Here is a 21379-nt window from a genome sequence, read left to right on the forward strand (position 1 = left end):
ACTTTTTCGGGTTTTCACAAATGACTCAAAAAAAAAAAAGACCATAAATGATGATAAAAGAATTCTCAGACAACCAAGACGCGAACAATTTAACCGATATGAGAAGAGCAGTCCCCCCCCATTCTCGAGGTCAAACCACTTAAATACGAGCATTTCATCTGACCAAGAATAAGACTCAGATCATTTCCAGTCGGGGAGACAGAAAAACAATTTGATTCAGAGTTGAGTGTGTCAGCTGAGCTGGTGGCAGAGAGAGACTTTGTTCTGACTTAATCAATCCACATCCTGCAGCCACAGCACACCAACCCTGCCTTTACAGCACCTCATCTCTGTGTATCATAAACATTTTCCACTATTTAATTTCCCCAAAAAAAAAAAAAAAACACGAATCCACAATAGCAGAACATCATTTATGTGGAATGGGATGTTGTCCTGTTTCAGAGATTGCTGCTGCTGTAGTTCAATTTTTAGAAGACATTTGCAGAATACGCTCCGAGCTCATATGCCATTACCATAATATTAACCGACGCTATTCTCCCGACGTTTTCCTTCCCAAAATATTTTCCGGTAACATGAGTGAATACATTGTGGGATTGCTTCTTGTCTCCTGCGTAACTTTGCATGCAGGTTGTTACACGAACTTTCCAAAATGAGTTTGTCAAAAAGTTTGTCATGATGCTTATACAAAGTGTTCACATCGATAAAGGCTACATCGGCATGGAAAACATACACTTACACTGCCCTTTGTGATGTCATAAAGGGAAAATCTCCAAACGGCCTGTTTGAGCACACATTTTCTGATGTGTGGAGCAGGCAGGTGTAGACAGACTAGAGACACATGTGGAGAGGATTTTGCATTATGTGTGACCTTTAAAGAAACAGATTGTTGTAAAGCAAACAAATATATACATAAACACAGGTGATCTTAAACATGTTAAAAACACACGTTGAGACTCATAACTCAACGCTCATAAATTGTGTCTGTACTGTCATATACAGAGATGCACATGTTAGATTATTGTTCATGGTCGTCTTGAACTTGAGAGCGTCTTGAGAGCGAAGTTGTTGGAAAAGTGATTTTTTTGTAAGAGTTAAACAACCTGACCTTTAATCCTATATTTGACGATGCTGCACACAAACCTCACACACGTGTGCAGAGACATCGTCACTCACGCCCGTTATGATGACTTTGAACAAATTTGACATGAACCATGTTTCAGACAAACATCCAAAAGCAGGAAGAAGAAGTCGTGCTCCGTATCTCAAGTAGTTTATGATCCAGTTGATCAGGTTTTAGCTGGAGTGTATCTCACTTTGATGATCTCCTTCAGCTCTCCCTGCAGGCTTTAACGTCCTCGTCAACCATCTTTATCAATCCAACATTATATCTGAGTTTTCACTTTTTACTGCCTTTCCCTGCACAGAGAAAAAAACAAAGAACATTTTGTTCCTCTTTCTTGTTGCTGCACAAACGATTAGTTGCATTTTTTTTCCAATGAGACCAATCATGGTCTTAACTGTCATTCAATGTAATTCACTTAATGCAGCTTTTCTGACTTATTAATAGGACACCAGAGCTATGCTAGCTGTAAGCCTCAAAGACAGAAGAAATGAACATAACCACTGTGATGTCGTCTTTTGGTTTGCTGTTTCCTGTCTTTGTTTGAAGAAGCCACAAATGACCATATTTGGTGAAATAAACATTTGATATGCCGGTCTTCAGCGGCTTCAACCGGTCAAGCACAACGTAGAAACGGCCCGTTCACACGGTCATTAAAAAGATCACATCGGGTTCAGGTCACGTTTACCTGCAGCGTGAAATTCTGACATTGTGACCCCCTGAGCGCAGTGCGTATGGAATAAGTAATCCAGACAACTTAACAACACCATCATTGTTAACCAGCAGGTGAAAATGTGATGCGATCCATCAAATATTTATTTACATATTTAGTGTGGCTGCGTTCCTGCAGGTGTTGGTTCCGTTTTTGTTCTCGGCTAAACTGAACGCTGTGTTTGTGATTTCAGTCTTTCACATGTACTACCCCGCCATGCCGCCGACTAACAGCAGCGTGGAGAACTTCACTCAAGGCGGAGACGTGTTCAGGGGAAACAGGAGTGAAACGGCGGCCGCGTTAGCAATCAACGCTATCCCTGAATCGTTCATCCACTGCACTCGAGAAAGACCCGTCCTCTGCCTCCTGCTGATGCTCGGCACGTTATGGATGGGCTACACCCTCTACCAGTTCAAAAGGAGGTAGGTGCAGCACTGCAGCACTGCTGAGATAAATCACAGGGGAGCTTTAAATTGTGTTTGGACGGGAGCACTCGCGGCTCGGATGAATACTTGCCGAGTACGGCCTTGACTCCAGGGATTGTCAGGAATGACGGAGCTCGCAGGAACTTTCCCCAGACGGGCTTTCACAAAGCTCCTCTTTCTGTTCCAGCCTGTTATTCAATAAGCATTAATATTCTACTTCTGATTGCTCCGGGTAATCAAATCAACCTCAAAGCCGGATTCGATTGTGTAAGCAGAAGGCAGACCAAGGTACTTAAGCAGTGTCAGGATTGCAGCCATTGTCCTTGTCCTGTCCACTGTAATTGTATTCCTCTATTATATGTCTCTGTCTCTCTCTCTCTCTCTCTGTCTGTCTCTCTCTCTCTCTGTCTCTCTCTCCAGTCCGTTTCTGCATGCCAAAGTGAGGGAGGTGCTGTCGGACTGCGCCCTGCCGATCTCAGTGCTCCTGTTCTCCTTCATCGGCTCCTACCTTTTCAGCGACATCGAGCGTCAGTATCATTTGTTGCATCAACAAAGAGTGCAATAAGAATTCTTCATGCATACTATGACAGCAACGTCTAATTGCCTTTTTTAACAATCGGCTCGGCAACCAGAGCAACTTTTTTCAGGCCTGATAAAGACACCAGACAGCAGCGTTTAATAAATGAGCGATAAGCCTGATTGTATGTATTATGAGAGGCAACGTTAGATTTGATTTAAACATCGCTCTTTAAACTAAGTCATGCCCAAATATGGACTTTTCACATTTTGGACCATCCGAGGGGAAGGACGATCAATCAGTGGCCATATTGGTGGACACGGCTCGCCAACATAGTTTGTGATTTGAAAGAAATTGAAGTTTTTTTTTCCCAAAAAAGTCTTTTTCACACAAGATGGTGATTTATTTCATATTGATGGTCTTGGTCTCGTCTTGGTCTCAGTCTCGTCTTGGTGTCTGAGCACTCTGGGCTCCAGTGTGTCTTCGTTCTTCTCTAAAACAGGGATGTCTTGTCTGGTTAACTTGTATGAGGTCGGGATGTTTGTGAGACAAAGTCGCAGGTTGAGTCACATTTGATGGAAAACAAAAAAACAAATCTGTACTTCAGAATGGAAGCACAACGTTTGTCTGAACATTAAATATGAAAATAAGAGATTCTGATTAAAGGTTTTTCTAGTTGTTGGTCAGCTGTATTTTTTTATTTTATTTTACAGTACTTTAATTTTCACCTGTAAGGCAGGTTTGTGGGATTGTTTCGAAGCCGCCCTAATGCGGTGCCCATATTGTCTTTTATGCTTCTTATTCAGGACGCCGTGCGAACACGTTGGAGATTCCCGTTTTTTATTCTCTATTGTCTCACAACATTCTGAATCTCCATTTATTCTCGCCAAGCCCGCAGCTGTTCTTCACGGGTCGACTCACAAACACACAGAGACCAGCGCCAAAAAGCCCTCCAGTGAATTCAAATTTAAGTGCCCGGCCAATTTTCTGTTCTTTTACCTCCCGGGACAATAAGTCATAAGATAATAGAGCCATTATCGTATTGTCACTCCTTCCTAAATTTAACCAACCGCACTTAATTCAGCAGCATTTCAGGGGGTAGATATATCCGGCGTTTGAAAAAGAGTGCAGACACTCTCAGAGACCGACTGTTAGTGTTTAAAAAAATGACTCAGCACTTAAAATAATGATTATGTTTGTAAGGATCTGTTCTATGTGTGCTTGGATCGGAGAAGACACGGAGAACATGACAGGGACTTTTTACAATGACAGCTTGTTCTCATTGTTCCACCTCGGTCCCCTTTAATCACAGGACAGATCGCTGCGTGATCATTAAAAACACTGTTCGATTGTAGAAGACTTCATGTTGGATTGTCGATGTGCTCGAGACACATCCCGGTCCGACCTGTCGCTCCTTTGTTGCCATGGTGATTTGGGTCCGTTTTATGCAGGCTTCAGCTGCGTTACCCTGACCCTCTCAGTTGAAAGAAGTTCAGCGTTTGTAACGGCACCACGCCCGTTGATGAACTTCTTCCTCACTGACCAATACAAATGAAAAAAAAGGGGCGGGACTTACAACATCGAGTATTTCTGCCTTGTAGGATTTAAATCACTGGTTAACTTTTCTTCCAGCTCCCGTTGTGATTATTTCTCTCTCTCTCTTTCTTAGTTCCAGTTTTTAAAGTTCACAACCGGCCAGTCTTCAACGTGGCTCCGTTTGAGCGTCTGTCGGCAATGAACGTTCTCAGCGCCATGGGTCTCGGCTTCCTCCTCGCCCTCCTCATCTTCATCGACCAGAACATCGTCGTCTCACTGACCAACGCTCCAGAGAACAGGTAGAGAAGGCGAAGAATCAACGATTAAAACAGGATGAAGGGAAATGATATTTGAGGGTGATGCATATTTCATCTTCAACTGACTCAAACTCTTCCTGTGACTCTTCAAAAAGACCTTGAGGGATCCAGTCATCCCTCCCTGGGATCTGCTGAGACCAGATATTCACCAGTCTGACAGGGAGGGAGGAGGAACTGAGCCAGAAACTTGACATCTGAGTCAAACAGTCAGAGTCAGGGAGCTCTTAAGAAGCCTCAGAGCCAAAACACAATGTTGATCTCTTACCCCGTTCTGCTAGATTTGCATCAGACGGACCAGCAGCGAGCCATCAGCCATTTTCAAGTCCTACAGTGGAAATCTATAGCGACAGGATTCCAACTCTTTTTGAGCGAATCTGCATTTGAAGTAAAATGGAAACAAAACAAAATCTGTGGCTAAGCTCAGTGTCCTCTACGCTGAGGTTAAAAACCCAGCATGCAACAAAACGTCGTCTCCAGACGGTTGGCGAGGGGCGGCGATGAATCCTCCATTCTTCTTTTAACGCTTGTTTTTCAAAGTCTTCAGAGTGTTAGAGTGTCGTTTAATACCAATCAAAAACAATCGTGATTATGATTTAAGCCATAATCGAGCAGCACTAAGGATGAACCTCGAGCATCACACACACACACACACACACACACACACACACACACTCCGCCCTCCCTGGAGGCCCGGGCTGCACAGGCAGGGAAGGTGCTCAGCAGTGATCCCTCACTAAAGAGAGCAGAAAAATGTCACAAAGCTCGCCGTCTTTCTTTTTCTGTGAACTCACCGCGATGTCACGCTCGGGTTGTGATGTCATCAGCAGTGACATATTGATTCACGTATTGAGAACGTTGGGGGGGTTTTTGCACGAACACGCACGTGCATGTTGAACAAGACGAAACAGTGAAACACAAGAGTGACTTCATTCAGGTTGTGTTGAAGGCCAGTGCTTACCTTAGGAGCATGTTGCCCTTTGTGTGTGTGTGTGTGTGTGTGTGTGTGTGTGTGTGTGCTCACTCTAAATAGTCCTGAATGCAAATGTACTTTTTGCATCTCTAACTCCATGTAGGTATTAAAAATAGCTTGCTTCATCTTTTGTCCGTGTTTGGCACAGAGTCGTCACATAGCAGATTCTGTAACCTTTGATTTGAGCAGAAATCACCATGTCACCATTTTGAGGACCTGATTGAAGCGTGTGTGTGTGTTGTTGTTGTTGGCTCCTCGGCTTGCAGAGTGTAACAGTCGTGTTGCTCCGCAGGTTGCTGAAGGGCACGGCGTATCACTGGGACCTGATGCTCTCCGGGCTCATTAACATACTGATGTCGGTGCTGGGGTTGCCCTGGATGCACGCCGCCTTCCCCCACTCCACCCTGCATGTGCGCCAGCTGGCGTTCGTGGAGCAGCGCGTGGAGGGGGGGCACCTCTATGAGACGTGAGTAACCCGTCTTTTCATCGCCGCCGCTAATCAGGCGCTCAATTAAAGGTCGTCTTCAGAGCGTGCAGCGGCTGTAATTTTGTTTTGCAGGCTACTGTATACCGCGCCTCCCTGATTGCATGATTACTATGTAATTAACCGTTTTCTCTCCGGGTGGAAGAGGTGATGGAGTTTTTAAGAGATGAGAGGATTAGGTTCATTAATCCTTCCACTTAGATTCTTGCAAACGCTATAGTTAGCAGTTATTTAGGACTTCTGTAGTAATCAAGTGTGATAAGAAGGGCAGAGGGGACGTCTTCTATAGGCGAGAGGAGGAGATCTGATTAGAGATACTGGAAGTAGAAAAATGTGCAAGTCAGAGGTCTGGAAATTTAATTTACTAATCTAATTATTTTATGAACATTTGCAGACGAGGTTATTTAATTTTTCAGCATTTAAAAAGTATTTTAGCTTCCTTACTAGAAAATCTATTAAAGGAGCAACATGTTACTTTGACCCCTAGTGTTTAAAATTGGTACTGCAGTCTAAACTCTAATCATCACAGAGAGCCGTCTGGCTCCGCCCCCTCCTCTCTCACACAGGTCACCATGTGGTGGACACTGTAGCTTCAGTGTTTAGCCAGCTCTGCATGGGTCTGTAAAGCTTTCTGTGTTCTAACCTCATCATTGATCATTTCAGTCAGTAGATATCTTACAGATGGTAAGATGACTGAAAACAACATGATTATAAATAAATAAAATCAACACACCATGAAAGAGATGAATTCTGAGCTGCTTTTAAGAAGAATCCACCGAAGCTGCAGAGCGTGAGCCCGAAGGGGACGGAGAGTTCAAAAGTTTAGATGGAAAATCTTTTGATTTCAACTTTGAAGTCTTCAAACATGGAACTATAAACTATGTATAAGAGTTCAAAAGGACGAATAGGAACATTAGTCAATACATTTTTTATGGAGCTACATATTTATGTTGTTATTTTATTGTTTTTATTAAACAAGGGAAAAACATAACCACGAGAAAACCAAATCTAACCCCAAAGATCAATGATTACATTTCTGTGGATTCCAGTTTTCTGAAAGGAGATCTGTTCTGCTGATCCATATTTTCATACAGACGTATAAATGGTAGGATGTCGGCTGTCCAAACTAAACCTCGGCAAAGTCTTCTTCGACACAACATACACAGTTGTTGGGGCAATATGTAAATGAGCTGTGTCTGACCACGCCCCCTCTCTGGTGTACTCGCTGCTTTCTGGCTCCATGTCCTATTGTTTACGGTGAGAAGGCAGACTCAGAGGGCAGAACAAACACCTAGCTGTGGGAGTGTCACCCACCTGGGGGAGGGGCTACTGCCCTTTGTGATGTCATGAAGGGAAACGGCCTGTTTGAGCATAGATTTTCTGAAAAGTGGAGCAGGCAGAAGACGGAGAGGATGGACTTTTCTCATCATTGGGGGGTTTGTAGACAGACTGGAGACACATGTTAGAGGAACATTCTGCATAATGTGTGACCTTTAAATTGGGAAATATTTAATCAAAGAAGACAAGGAAATTTTTCAGTGTGTCGGAATAGAGTCATATAGACTGTAATGTTCAATCTCTATTAAGATTTATCAAACAATCTTAAACACTGTCTGCGGGGAAATCAGGAAATAACGTGTTCACTGCAGTCCAATATTAGAAATAAATATATTTCCCTCTCGACTCTTTTAAATTGATAATCTTTCAAATGGAAAATGTGCCGGAACACTGATAAGAAAATCCTGCAGAAAATGTTGTCTGTCCCATTGTGTGAAACTATTGTGAGGCATCCAGTAACCGTGTGTGTGTGTGTGTGTGTGTGTGTGTGTGTGTGTCCTCAGTATCGTCCAGGTGAAGGAGACCCGGCTGACGTCTCTGACTGCCAACATCTTCATCGGCGTGTCGGTTCTGCTGCTGCCCCTCCCGCTGCAGTGGATCCCCAAACCGGTCCTGTACGGCCTCTTCCTCTACATCGCCCTCACCTCCATCGACGGGAACCAGATGTGCGACCGCATGGCTCTCCTCCTCAAGGAGCAGGTGAGAAATCAGATCAATCCGATGTGCAGATCAAACGGTTGACTGGCTGCTGGAGGACCAGACTCGAGTCGAATAATACTTCATAATTATTTTTTTTGTTTGTCTTAAACCCCTCAGGGAACCAGGTGGGCGGAGTTTAGAGTATTAAGACAGATCAGCCAATAAATGAGCAGTATTATTCTAATGTTGGGGATCTGACACTCAATCATCTTTCCACTCAAACACCGACTGATTAAACTAAAAACTCAAAAATATCCATTTTTATTTGTATAGTGTCAATTCATAACACGTGTGTGCAAAACACACACATGTCCCCCTCCTGCGTGTCCGATTTAACCTTCCTGCTGGAAATAAGACACAAGCCATTTTCCTCCCGGCTGTAGCCTGATACTCCACACTCTGGCGCCATCAAATGGCAGAAAGCGGTAACTGCTTAAAAAACTTTTACTAACACAGTGGTTGCCCAACTTTTAGGCTCGTGACCCAACTTTGACTCTTGACAATCCCAGATATCCAAGTCTGTTGCTGGTGAACATCACTGTGTTTATGGCGGCAGCAGCTCAGTCTGTAGGGCCTTGGGTTGGGACTCAGAGGGTTGCCGGTTCAAGTTCTGGCAGAGACCAAGATGCAATATCTGGTAGCTGGAGAAGTGCTAGTCCACTTCTGAGCACTGTCGAGGTGCCCTTCGGCAAGGCACTGAACCGGCTGTGGGCAGCCCCCTAACTCCATTCATGTATGTGACAAGGTTCCTGTTTGTGCATGAGTGTGTGTTTCAGCCTGTGTGTGTGTGTTCAAACCACATTTCAATTGATACGAATAAAGTATAAATTAGTTTTATCTCAGAGCACATTGAGGATTTTCCATGTCGATTATTGAGGACAGAGGAAGAAGAAAGCAAACCTGCTGCTCACAGTTAGCCTGTGGCTGCAGCATGTAAGCGTGAAATATTCCTATAATTCCAGGCGACCCCAAGTGAGGTCGGGACCCAAAGGTTGAGAAAGCCGGAAATCACCTCTGATAAACGTTTTTTTTTTATTTAGTCCAGCAGGAGTATGTCTCGTGTTTTTATTTTAAAAAATATGTAATGACGGTGACTTTATAAGCCACATTGAACAGAAACATCCAGATTTACATTTTATTCACATTTTATTCTAATGTAGAAAAAGCTGAAATAAAGCCTGTGATAACCCGTGCATGAATCACTCCATGTGTTTCTTCTTTTAAATGTCGTATCACAAACCCAGACAGTGTTAAAGTCACAGCTTCAGTCTCACGCCACGCTCAGGTTCTTTCTCTCTGATGATGCATCCGTGCAGGTTTCAGCTGAGCGAGGAGGGGATTTGTCAACGCTTTGTTTCTGCACGCTCCAGATAAGTCATGTTTCATAAGCGATTGCAGACGCTAACCGAGATTGTGAAATTGTTTTTTATCAGCTTCATACCTGACACCCGATCAGCTGCGGGAGATTAGTTTGTTTTTCGTGGCAGCTCCACTTAGACCGGAGAGACAGGTCTATTTTAGAATCGAATGGAGTGCAGGTGTAAAATAATATCCGCAGCTTCCTCTTCACACAGGAGACCCCTTGTTTTATAAATACACATATTGTTCTGCAGCCATTAAAAGCTGCATGTTATTTATGATCTTAAAAGCCTGCAGTGCACTTGTGAAAGATGTGTGGGCTGCGTCATTTCTCCGACCGCGCAGGACACCCGAGGACAGAGAGGAGAAATAAACCTGGGGCTGGATTGTGTTTTAATCTGTCTTGATCCTCCTCTCACCTCCCCACAGACGTCTTACCCGCCTACCCACTACATCCGCAAAGTGCCCCAGAGAAAGATCCACTACTTCACCTTCCTGCAGATGATGCAGCTGCTGGTGCTGTGTACCTTTGGCATGTACCCGATACCGTACATGAAGATGATCTTCCCTCTGCTCATGATCATGCTGATTCCAATCAGGTACGACAAAAACAATGAGTGGGTGACATCAGAGGGGGGGTCAAAGGTCACGCGTGCTGCGTCTGACCTGAATCTGCCTCCATGTGAACGCACGTCTTGATCCTCTCTCTGTCTCTCTCTGTCTCTCTCTTGCTCTCTCTCTCTCTCTCTCTCTGTGGTTGGATGATGCTGCAGACACTTCCTGATTTTCTTTAAATGTTTGTAGGAGCCAAAATGTGTTTTTTTTAACCTTTGTTGTTATTTGTTGTATTTTTCTCTTTATATGGGTTTGATATGTTTCCAGTAATTAGCAGTGGGTGTTGTTTACTGTTTTTGTTTTACTCGTGCACTTGGGGTGGTGGGAGGCGAGACAAAGAGGGGGAGTGACTTTGAAACATTTTCTGTTGATTTATGTTGTAGCGGCTTAAGATTGTAAATTAAGGCAGAGAAGAAGTGGATTTGTGTAGTGGACGTTGTCTCCGTCCGTCACATGGAAGACCGGGGTTCGATTCCCTGACGGGGGAGCCACATCATCAAACTTTTTTTTGTTTTATAAGTCTACAAACATATCTGGACTTTTGATACGTACGAGTCACACACTCTGCAGCACTTCACCATCTGAAGCCGCCACGATATAATAAAAGTCTATAAGGGGGTTTGAATGTGTTACAGCTGCAAACATCTGTCTGCGTACTGCACGCTGTGTGCACTGACAGCAGCAATAAAAAATGACGCCGTGCTCCTGAGACTCCGTCAGTCGACTCTCGACTTCTGAGACGACTCGCTCGCATCTTCGACGCACACGCCGAGTTTTCTGAAACACTGTTACCACCTGGCTCGAGGCTGGAAAAAAAACAAAAGAAGGAGGCCACACAAAAAGCTACTGATTCTAAATGTTGATGAGTGAAGTGTAAAAATCAAATATGGATGAAAACATGAACGCACACAGGGGTGAGCTGAGGTGGCTGCAGCAGGACCAGCTGAGACAGAGAAGGCCCTACAGGATTATAACGTAGCTCACAGGGGTGACTCCATGTGTGGGCGTCGACATATCTCAACCGCACGTGTTGATTTGTTTACAGTTAAGACGAAGCAGGAAGTGATGAAGCTGTCCTGATAGGATCTGACCTGTGGGTGTTTTCCTCACTGTCTCTCTCTCTCTCTCTCTGCTCTGTGTGTGCAGGAACAACGTGCTTCCTCATATCATTGAGGCCAAATACTTGGACATAATGGATGCCCAACACATGTAGCGACAGATGGAGACCGCACGTTCTGGAAACACACACACACAAGAGACGTCCAGAGTTTAAGGAGAAAAGAAACGAGGAGTTCAAAAAAACCACGACGATGACGACATATTTTTCAATGCAAAACTGTACGTAAGCAACAACAAAAAAAACAAACAAAAAAAAAGAGAAGGAAGGACGAAGAAATAGCGACTGTTTTGATTTTTGTATCCGATGAGAACATTGTTACAGGTGAAGCACTGGAAATGATGTGGGAAGTCGGGTGAGGAGGAGAGATGAGGGGAGATGTTTTCCAGGGACACAGACAGACGGCATCACTCCGAGGGGGGAAAAAAAAACAAAAAAAAAAAAACAGGACCGACCAGAACTTCCTGTTTCACCTCCGTTTGACCCCGTCAGATTGTTCAGTGCCATATACCTCCATGTTCTCCTCTCACACCTTCACATTTTAAGCTAACATTTGACTACAGTGTGTTTCATCTGTGTGTTAAGCTAACGGGTAGGTGCTTCAAGTACTCACTAGTGCTGTGTAAGTACGTAAGAAAAATGCTGCCAGTAGAGTTTAGCAGGTGTAACGGCACAATGTAAGTATGAACAATATCTCCTTCTTGACACTTCGCACTCACGCTGTCACCCGGGTCCCTTCCACATACTTACACTGTGTTGATGCGATCCTGAGGACTTCTCCGAGGAGGAGGAGGAGCGCTGCATCGAGGCGGCAGCAGAGACACTCTTTGATATTTCTGTCATGGTGCAGTGTTGAACCTTTCACATTCCCGCCCCCTCTTAGATGTGACGTCCCCTTTTTCTATGAAGGACACTTAACACACGTTTACTTTGAAAATCATTCCAGCTCAAGTCAGTGTTCATTCAAGAGAAGGTGTGTGTGTGTGTGTGTGTGTGTGAGAGAGAGAGAGTGTGTGTGTGAGCGAGAGAGAGAGAGAGAGAGAGTGTGTGTGAGAGTGAGTGTGTGTGTGTGAGAGAGAGAGTGTGTGTGTGAGTGAGAGAGAGAGAGAGTGTGTATGAGAGCGAGTGTGTGTGTGTGTGTCTAAGCGAGAGTGTGTGTGAGTGAGAGAGAGTGTGTGTGAGCGAGAGAGTGTGTGTGAGTGAGAGAGAGAGTGTGTATGAGAGCGAGTGTGTGTGTGTGTGTGTGTAAGCGAGAGTGTGTGTGAGTGAGAGAGAGTGTGTGTGAGCGAGAGAGTGTGTGTGAGTGAGAGAGAGAGTGTGTATGAGAGCGAGTGTGTGTGTGTGTGTGTGTAAGCGAGAGTGTGTGTGTGTGAGTGAGAGAGAGTGTGTGTGAGCGAGAGGGAGAGTGTGTGTGAGCGAGAGTGTGTGAGTGAGTGTGTGTGAGCGAGAGAGAGAGAGTGTGTGAGTGAGTGTGTGTGAGCGAGAGAGAGAGTTTGTGTGAGCGAGAGAGAGAGTGTGTGTGTGAGCGAAAGCGTGTGTGTGAGCGAGAGAGAGAGTTTGTGTGAGCAAAAGAGTGTGTGTGAGCGAGAGAGAGAGAGAGAGTGTGTGAGCGAGAGTGTTTGTTTACATGTTGCCGTGTGTGTGTTTACGTGTGTGTGTGTTTACGTGTGTGTGTGTGTTTACGTGTGTGTGTGTGTGTTTACGTGTGTGTGTGTGTTTACGTGTGTGTGTGTGTGTTGCACATTCCTGATTGGTCTCGGTGCAGCTTCCTGCCGGCTCTTCAGTCAAACCTCATTTTTTACAGCTCAACAGAGAACACATTCCACAGAAATATATAAAGACACACACACACACATATATATATATAAATATAAATATATATAAGAAGTGATTTAGAGCGACAGCACAAACCAAAACATCAAAGGAAACTAGATCTGAATATATTAAGGCAATATACACAAAGTATTTTAGCTTGAATTGATAGAATATTTATTTATCACCAGGAGCGTTTTATCTTGAAAGTGATCATGTGTACATGTTTCCCCTGACCTGGAACCAGACATATAGCTCTGTGTGTGTGTGTGTGTGTGTGTGTGTGTGTGTGTGTGTGTGTGTGTGTGTGTGTTGCTCCTTTATGTCCCACACTTTACTGATTGTTGTGTTTCTGAGTGCTTCGTCTCACATCTCCGTGTTTACATGTCAAAGTCCCCTCCAGCTCCATGTCACTCTATCTCTCTCTCTCTCTCACACACGCGCACACACACACACACGCACACACACACACACACACACACACACATAGCTGAGGGAGAAAGACGAACGTCATGTGAAGGGTTATAAAAAAAGAAAAGAAGAAGAACCCTGAGTGGGCTCTGGATCCTACCAGAATGCATCCCTTTGTTTTTAGTTGGACTTTGTGAACACGTGTTCAAATCTGAGTTTTAGAATAATCTGGTCTTGTTTTCTATTTCGATGTTATGATTAGATCGATGCTTGCAAACGTTGTCATGTAATAATAATAATATGAATAATAATCCAGACGTCTGGAGAGATGATCTTGTTATCTACTGGACAAAAAAAAGAAACCTTTCTTGGCCGTTGTTTGCTCAAAGCATGACTCATCTGGGTTTTTTAATACAATGTGATGCCAATGGTCATGTATCCTACACGCACACACACAAGCAAAATGCAACGCTCAATATTCAGCAATACCGTGTACAAAAAGAGAACTTCTCTGGGGGGAGATTCGGGGTTCCCAGCGAGCCGAACCAGAACAGGCCAGCTCTATTTCCCACAGCTCATCCTCACGCCACCAAAGCACTCAACTTTAAGTCGCCCAAATACGGCTTCGTCTGCCAGCCAGGAGGCAGTCCCACTGACCTGCTGCATCTGATCCCGCTTCAGTTGCCCCCCCCCCCCCCAAAATCCAAATGGCAGCTCCCTCACGCGGTCTTGTTCCAACTTTGTCTTACAGGTATGAGGACAGATGTCCAGTTTAAGCCGATGTGTGTCATGCCGAGATAGCGAAGCATGAAGAGGGTCGTTTGCATAATCCTTGGAGCGAGGCTTAAAGACAGCACTAGTGACAGAGCAGAGAGATCATGAGGTATATGAAGTAATATGTACAGTTTGCAAAGCGACCTTTAGTTTCCTTCAACTCTCCATTATAATCCATGGCAAGGCATCAGTTTCTCATTTTGCAGCGAGTACAGAGATTGAACCATTCTTCTTCTTCTTATGTGACAGTATAGTTGTTGTTCCTCGATATCTGCTCTGTGCTCACGTTGGACTAGCAGCAAACTTCTCTCAGAGGATCGATTCAGAGATAGCGACACTTAATGACTCCGTTTGTGAAACCTTGACCCCCCCCCCCTCTCCCATCCCCCTTCCTAATTGAATTCGTTTAAAAAAATTGCGTATACTGTGGTGTTTTGTTTTCTCTCTCTCTCTTTTTCTTTCCCTGGTTTCATATAGCCGACTTTTTCTATTCATGAATGTAAAGATGTGTGGATTTTTATATAGCATAATTATTTAGGTGTCAAACAGAATCTGTAATTTTGTCTAAAAGATCAGCTATATTTGTAAGCTGTAATATGTAAAAATGAGAAAAAAATGGATATCAAGCAGAATGTGTTGGTTTATTATAGTATATATATATACTGTACACTGAAAAAGAGAGACTATCTCAAGCTGTTTGCCAAATAAAAGTAGTAGTGATGTAAATATTTGTGTTGATTGAGTTTCCTGTCAGACATGTTGAACCACAGCAAACCCTCCTGACGCTCACACACGTCTATGTTTCAGTTTGACTTCCTGTTCCCGCTCAGAAGTTACCCCAAGACCAACCCCCTCGTTTCAGTCTAAATCTGAAGTTTCATTAGTTTTAAATCGATTGGGACAAATGTGACTTATCGTAGTTTTGATAGAGAGCTGGACACTGAGGATGTGAGTTAAAAGCTTGTGCTCATTTTCAGCGAAGGCATCTCCAATCAGGTTTGAACGGTAAAATGGTAGATGGACTTCAGCGAAAGCTTTTTTTAGTCTTCTGAGTGCAAAAAGACATGTGGCTGCAGGAGCTGGGGATCGAACCCCCAACCTTCTGTTTGAGAGACGACCGACACTTTCCATAAAAAGATAAAGTGCTAAATGAAAACGTATAAAGGTACAGAAGTCCTGAAATAATCCTTAAGTGTTCATGGCATGATAAATGTTTCACTCAGACGCAGAGGTACTGCTTGTCAACAGGATAGGTAGGAAACTGCTTGGGGGGCCCCAGGTCAGAAAGGGGGCCCCTGAGGGCTGATAATCTTTACACCAGCAGTTGCTCAAAATGTGCAAATTCAGCAGAAAACCTCCCTGAGGGGCCCGTCTGACAGGGGGGGGGGGGGACATCTGACAGTAATAATACAATAAAGTTAAAATATAAAAGCAGACATTATCTTGTGTTATAACGATGATTGGTGAAGTAAGAAGGGTAAATAATTGATATTTATTTTGTGAGGACAGAACACTTCAGATCAGTCAAAAAGTCTGGACACGCCTCTGGTCATCGGTGTGCATGGGGAAGTTTGGGAACTACAACATCCATCATGTTTGCACAGTTAGACAGCTCACTCACGCTGCAGGGTGAGTTCATCTGTAAACCCCGAACAATCCTCTGCTGCTTTCGGACGTCCTGCAAGATGGCGCACACTCGGCAATTTCCGTTCGAAGGGGAGGATCGATGAGCGAAGGTCGCAGGAAACAGGAAAGAGGAGGAGACAGAGATGTATCCTTGGAGGCTGGCTGCAGCTGTCTGCAGACACAAACACGCGTGGCTCTCCAACATGGCAGAGGAGGCGAAGAAACTGGCTGCTTACGCTGCTGTGGACAACCACGTCCAGGTACAGAGAGTCCCTCACAGAGACATGACATGTCCATACACACACACACACACACACACACACACACACACACACACACAGACTATCAGGCTGTTTTATTTCCGCACTGTAGCAAAGTTCAAACATCTCGGCTGCATGCTGGCAGAGTTAGCTCACATGCTAACTCTCTCTGTGTTGTTACCTAACCTGCACAGTTATGGAGGGGTTTAACCCGCTCTTATGCGTGCTTGTCCCGGAATAGATGGCGCTAACTTTGCTCGGCTTTAAGAGGTAAACATGCAGACTGTGTGTTAGCTTTAGCCGACCTGTCAGTGGAGTTTAGACTGCATCAGCTAACATGTCTTACATATGGTTAAAGCTAACATGCTGCTGATTCGGGACTCTTATCAATGCAGGACTTGTTCCTGATGCTTGATGGAGAAATGTCAACCTTTGTTCCGCTCTGTTGAAATAGAAATAACACTGCAACACACACTTCCTCTCTTTACATGATCTTTTAATTCCTTAAATGAAAACATAAAGCCATCAGTGTTTGAGCCCTTTTGTGTCTCTCTCTCCTCTCCTCAGAACAACCAGGTGGTCGGCGTGGGCAGCGGGTCGACCATCGTCTATGCCGTGGACAGGTTGGGTGAGTCAGATGATTGACAGCATCTGGACGTTTCACGCTCCCCTGTCCGTCTTTAACGTTGTCCTCTTTTCTTTGTGTGTGTCTCAGCTGAAAGAGTTCGTGAGGAGAAGCTCAACGTCGTGTGTGTGCCGACTTCCTTCCAGGTGTGTTTGGAAACATTCGGTCTTTCTTCACAGACCGACAGATGAGGAAACGGCCTTCACTTTATTCTAAACACAGACGCGTGTTCGATGCAGCCTGCAGGAGGAGACGCGTTCTTCCTCATTGTCATGCATGTTTTTAAGGCTTCTTGTTTCCCCGCCTCTCCTGCAGGCTCGTCAGCTGATTCTGCAGCACGGCCTCACTCTGTCCGATCTGGACCGGCACCCTGAGGTACGATGAGAACGTCAGCTCCATGAGGAACCTTTTTAAACTCTTGTCTGAAACAAACAGGAAGTGTCAGTCGTTTTGTCTTTCGCTCTCCTTCGCACACAGCTGGACGTGGCGATCGACGGGGCCGATGAAGTGGACGCAGAGCTCACGCTGATAAAAGGTGGAGGGTGAGTATCACCCGTGTCACACAGCACTGAGGCGTCTCCTGTCCATGTCCCTCTCTGACTCGTCCTTCCTCCGTCTCACAGCGGCTGCCTGACTCAGGAGAAGATCGTCGCCGGCTGTGCCAAACATTTTGTCGTCATCGCCGACTACAGGTCTGCAAAAAAATCTTAACAGTGAGGGAAGGAGAGAGAAGAGTGTTCATGCTGTTTTTATTACATCCTGGTGTTTCCTGTTTCCTGTTTGCTCCTTCCTTCTGGTTTGTTGCTTTTGGAACTTTTAATAAACAAACAAAGGAGTGTGTTTACACGCGTCCTGAGGGTTTCTCTCTCCGGGCGCGCTCGCGCTCGGCCCCCGTGTGATCTGCATCAAGACCTGAGAGTCCAGACCCGGGCTCATCCTCTGGTCTCTGTCCCCGCAGGAAGAACTCCAAGGATCTGGGCCAGCAGTGGAAGAAGGGAGTCCCCATCGAGGTGATCCCCATGGCGTACGTTCCCGTGTCCCGGATCATCGCCAAACGCTTCGGAGGCGAGGCCAACTTGCGCATGGCCGTCAGTAAAGCTGTGAGTGAGTCCAATACAGACGCTTGCTTCAGAGTTGACCTTTGACCTCGCTGCTCCGGAGGGACATTATTTGAGCTTGTTGATTCTTTTCACAGATGAGTCAACAAGAGGTTTCAGACGTAAACAAATAAACAAACGTGTGAACACGTTCACAGAGGTCACCGTGAGAGTGAAAAACAAACTTTTCACTGTGACACAATCCAACGTCCAATCACATTCCTCGAGAGGATCAGAGCTGCTAAACCAGCTTCAACCCGTTTCATACATTCATCAGCATTAGCCTGCATTAACGCTGTGTGTGCGTTCTTTCTCCTGTGGAGCAGGAAGGTGTTCAGCAGAGCGCTCGAGCTCGAGGCCTGTAGGTGACTCACCAGAGGGAGTGTAAAGTGGGAGGTCTAAAGTCGGGGTCACGTACAAACGCTTTCCTAACGTTAGCATGAATCCACCCCGACACCTGTGAGCCTGACGGTCCTCGTGTCTCTCTGTCCCCTCAGGGTCCTGTGGTCACTGACAACAGCAACTTCATCCTCGACTGGAAGTTTGAGAACGCTCAGAACTGGAAGGAAGTCAACGCGGCGCTCAAGATGATCCCCGGTGAGAGATGACGATGATGATGATGATGATGAAGAAGACACACGGGGCCGAGCGCAGGTCGGCTGTGTTCATGCGGAATCGAACTTAAAGAGTGTTTGTGTGTTTGTGTCTGCGTCCCTCAGGCGTGGTGGAGACGGGGCTTTTCGTGGGCATGGCTGAGCGAGCCTACTTCGGGATGGAGGACGGAAGCGTGAAGGTTCAGGATCCTCCCGTGAACTGACAAATCCTTCACATTCACACACACCCCCCTCCCCTCCCCCCCCCCCCAACCACCTGCGAGCGACCTCACTTTTCCTACAAGTGCCGACTTCCTGAATTTGGACTGAGCGGAGTGGAGCAGCGTGAAGGAGAGGAGCGCTCGACCTCTCTCCTCCTGCAGCTGCTGCTTCTGGTTCTGTGAGTTGTTAAAGTGCCTGATGAGGGAAATCAAGCGCACGGCGTGCTGCGTGTTTTTTAATCACTCCGTTCGGCTGCCTGCGCTCTCCGGGTCCTTCGTGGATTAGACTGAACATGGATCTCGCTCACTGCGGTGCTGCTGAATCAAACTAAGGTGTGCCTTGAGATTTTCTTTAAAGTCTTATTAACTAAAATGATGCCATTAAAATCACATTTAAAGAGGCGATAATAATCCGTGGAAACATTTGGGTGTACTGAAGTCCACTCGTCTTGGAAGGAGGCGTGCGCTGATATGCCTTCAAGTCTTTCAGTTTAATTAGTCCACAGAAGGGGGACGGATGTGAAGCATGTACAACAGCATGAACAACTGTTTTTCCTCGTCTTCATTTTTCTAATTAACATGCTAATTTAAACAGCGAGGAGCCCCAAAACTTAATGAGATCCCTGACAGTGGAGGGAACCCCTGCGGTGCAGGTGTGAGGCTTCTTCAGCGTGTTCGAATGGAAATCATTGTGATAATGTGTGTTTAATACACACACACACACACACACACACACACACACACCCATCACCAGGTTTCAAAGTCAAACATGGAGGGAAATAAAGGTGCAGAATGAGCAGCCTGAAAAGACGATGCACTTCCTGTTGTTGTGGAAACACGTTCTCTCCCACCGTGGTACCAGCGACCGGAGTGTTCTTCTGTCCCAGCAGCTGATCTAAACTGTGGCAGGACCTCGTCCTGACCAGCCTGTTCACACGTGCACCCTCACAGCGCTCAGACAGCAGGAGCGGAGCCTTTTTTATTATTGATGCCTTTAATCCAATCAGGCTTGCTGTTAACGTTCAGTTTCATGTTTCACACATCGGCACCAGAGTTTCAAAACCTGGCGGTTTGCTTTGGTGCTATCAGCTGCAGTTTTAGGTCGTGTATCCTCCTCCCACAGCAGTTATCTTCAACTCACATGCACATGTCAGTGTTTGTAAGAATACAGGTTAAATACGAGGTACTCGTCCTCTCCTGTCCGACCAGGATCGCGTCCTCCTGTGAGGTGCACGTGTGAACAACCAGCTCAGGAGTCTCACGGGGAAGTGCTCACAAGCAGTCGGATCATTAAAGCTGCACAACCTCTGAACAAGGATTCGCTCCTGTTGAAATGTTCTGGACAAATGTACAAGTTAAATAGATGTTAAATATTTCATGCATTCCTGGGTTTTAATCTGGAAAAACTTAAGTCTACCTGATTCGACTGAAACCTTCTGACTGTAGCTTTAAGAGTCACGAGATGGCGTGTTTGTCAGTTTAATGTTTGTATATGATATCCACTTGTCAAAATGTACTCTGCTCTGTTTACCTCTCAGCGCAGACTGCTTGTGATTATGGTGTAACCTTCCTGCAGAGTCGCACTAATCCATTTGTGAAGGTAAAGTCCACAGCAGCTTCAGCTCTGAACGTGTGCACCTCCTCCATCTCAGCTCCGCGTCGCTTTGTGCCTGTACGTTACCTGCATGACACGCCTGTTACTCCTCGCATCATCAGTCTGCACCTGTGCTGTCGCAGTAAACGTTTCTCTTATGTAGCTCAGATCTGATCCGAGAGCAGCAGCGCTACGTTGGATGTGCCTCGTCACACACAAAGCATGAAAACAAAGGCCATCTTAAATGAGCCGGAGCTCAACCTCGCTCTTCACACACCGGGTTCAGATACTCACATTCACCTCCGTTACTCTGATGACCTGAGCAACTCTTTCACTGAAGGTCACAATATATTTAACTAGCATGCTCATTAGTAGCATACTGTTCATAGTTATGATTAAGCACTTATTAGTAGCTTCTTCTACATGACCGTAATCTATAAATAAGTCAGTAATGTGTTTGCCCTCTAGATTACTGCTTATTGATCATGTTAAGAAGTTATTAAGCATGAGTTATGATCTTCACATGCTTTGCTTACTTCTGTCCTATAAGGGCGTGCAAAGCTAAGCATATAGAGAGAGAGAGAGTAGAGGACGGTACTAATAAGGCCTTAACGATGAATTCTAAGCAGCCAGTGTGCTCGGTGAATATTGGGACCTTAGTTGAAAGAGTTCCCAGGCTCCTTGTTTTGCCTTAAAGACGGTTTGATTTGTGCGTCTTTTCTACATTTTGTTTGTAAAGCTTTGACTCATCACGGCAGGAATCTGAAGAAGCACCGTGTCATCAGGTTCTTGTATGTTTAAGATGCAGTTTTACTCTCTGAACTGATGTGTGGAACCAGCCTGCGTGCTGTGACCATACAGCTCACTGAACTGTGAATGTGCACCAGCGTTTCTCTCTTTCTTTCCAGATGATTCACTGTGATGTTTCTGTCAAGGTACTATTTTCTTTGTCAACCAATAAAGGACCAACATGAGAACGCCTTGTTTATCTGTTTCTTAAGGTCTTTTTCAGACCTTGTAGATATTGGTGAAGTGAGATTGTTCCGTTCAGAATGTATTCGTGTTAAAAAAAAAAACCTAAAAAGGGAAACTAGCAGAACAAATAGAGAAATTTCTGCATACTTGGAAACTCGATGAATTTTTATTTTAATCAGGGC

General features: G+C 45.1%; 2 protein-coding genes across 2 annotated transcripts in view; both read left to right on the top strand.

Moving 5' to 3' along the window:
- Positions 1 to 14932, top strand: part of slc4a11 (solute carrier family 4 member 11) — a 73569-nt gene extending 58637 nt beyond the window's left edge. The window contains exons 14-20 of the mRNA XM_079369289.1: positions 2026 to 2254; positions 2678 to 2784; positions 4444 to 4609; positions 5890 to 6063; positions 7923 to 8118; positions 9907 to 10076; positions 11239 to 14932. Coding sequence (XP_079225415.1) covers positions 2026 to 2254; positions 2678 to 2784; positions 4444 to 4609; positions 5890 to 6063; positions 7923 to 8118; positions 9907 to 10076; positions 11239 to 11305 — 1109 coding nt within the window. The 3' untranslated portion in view covers positions 11306 to 14932. The remainder of the gene's footprint in view (positions 1 to 2025; positions 2255 to 2677; positions 2785 to 4443; positions 4610 to 5889; positions 6064 to 7922; positions 8119 to 9906; positions 10077 to 11238) is intronic.
- Positions 14933 to 15846: 914 nt separating this feature from the next.
- Positions 15847 to 21199, top strand: rpia (ribose 5-phosphate isomerase A (ribose 5-phosphate epimerase)). The gene is made up of 9 exons (XM_079369831.1): positions 15847 to 16092; positions 16660 to 16720; positions 16808 to 16863; positions 17033 to 17092; positions 17195 to 17259; positions 17341 to 17409; positions 17676 to 17817; positions 18312 to 18411; positions 18534 to 21199. The coding sequence occupies exons 1-9, from the start codon at positions 15976 to 15978 to the stop codon at positions 18629 to 18631; spliced, it is 768 nt and encodes a 255-aa protein (XP_079225957.1). The 5' UTR covers positions 15847 to 15975; the 3' UTR covers positions 18632 to 21199.
- Positions 21200 to 21379: the final 180 nt, after the last annotated feature.

The sequence above is a fragment of the Symphodus melops genome (assembly GCF_947650265.1).
Source record: "Symphodus melops genome assembly, chromosome: 19".
Classification (NCBI taxonomy): domain Eukaryota; kingdom Metazoa; phylum Chordata; class Actinopteri; order Labriformes; family Labridae; genus Symphodus; species Symphodus melops.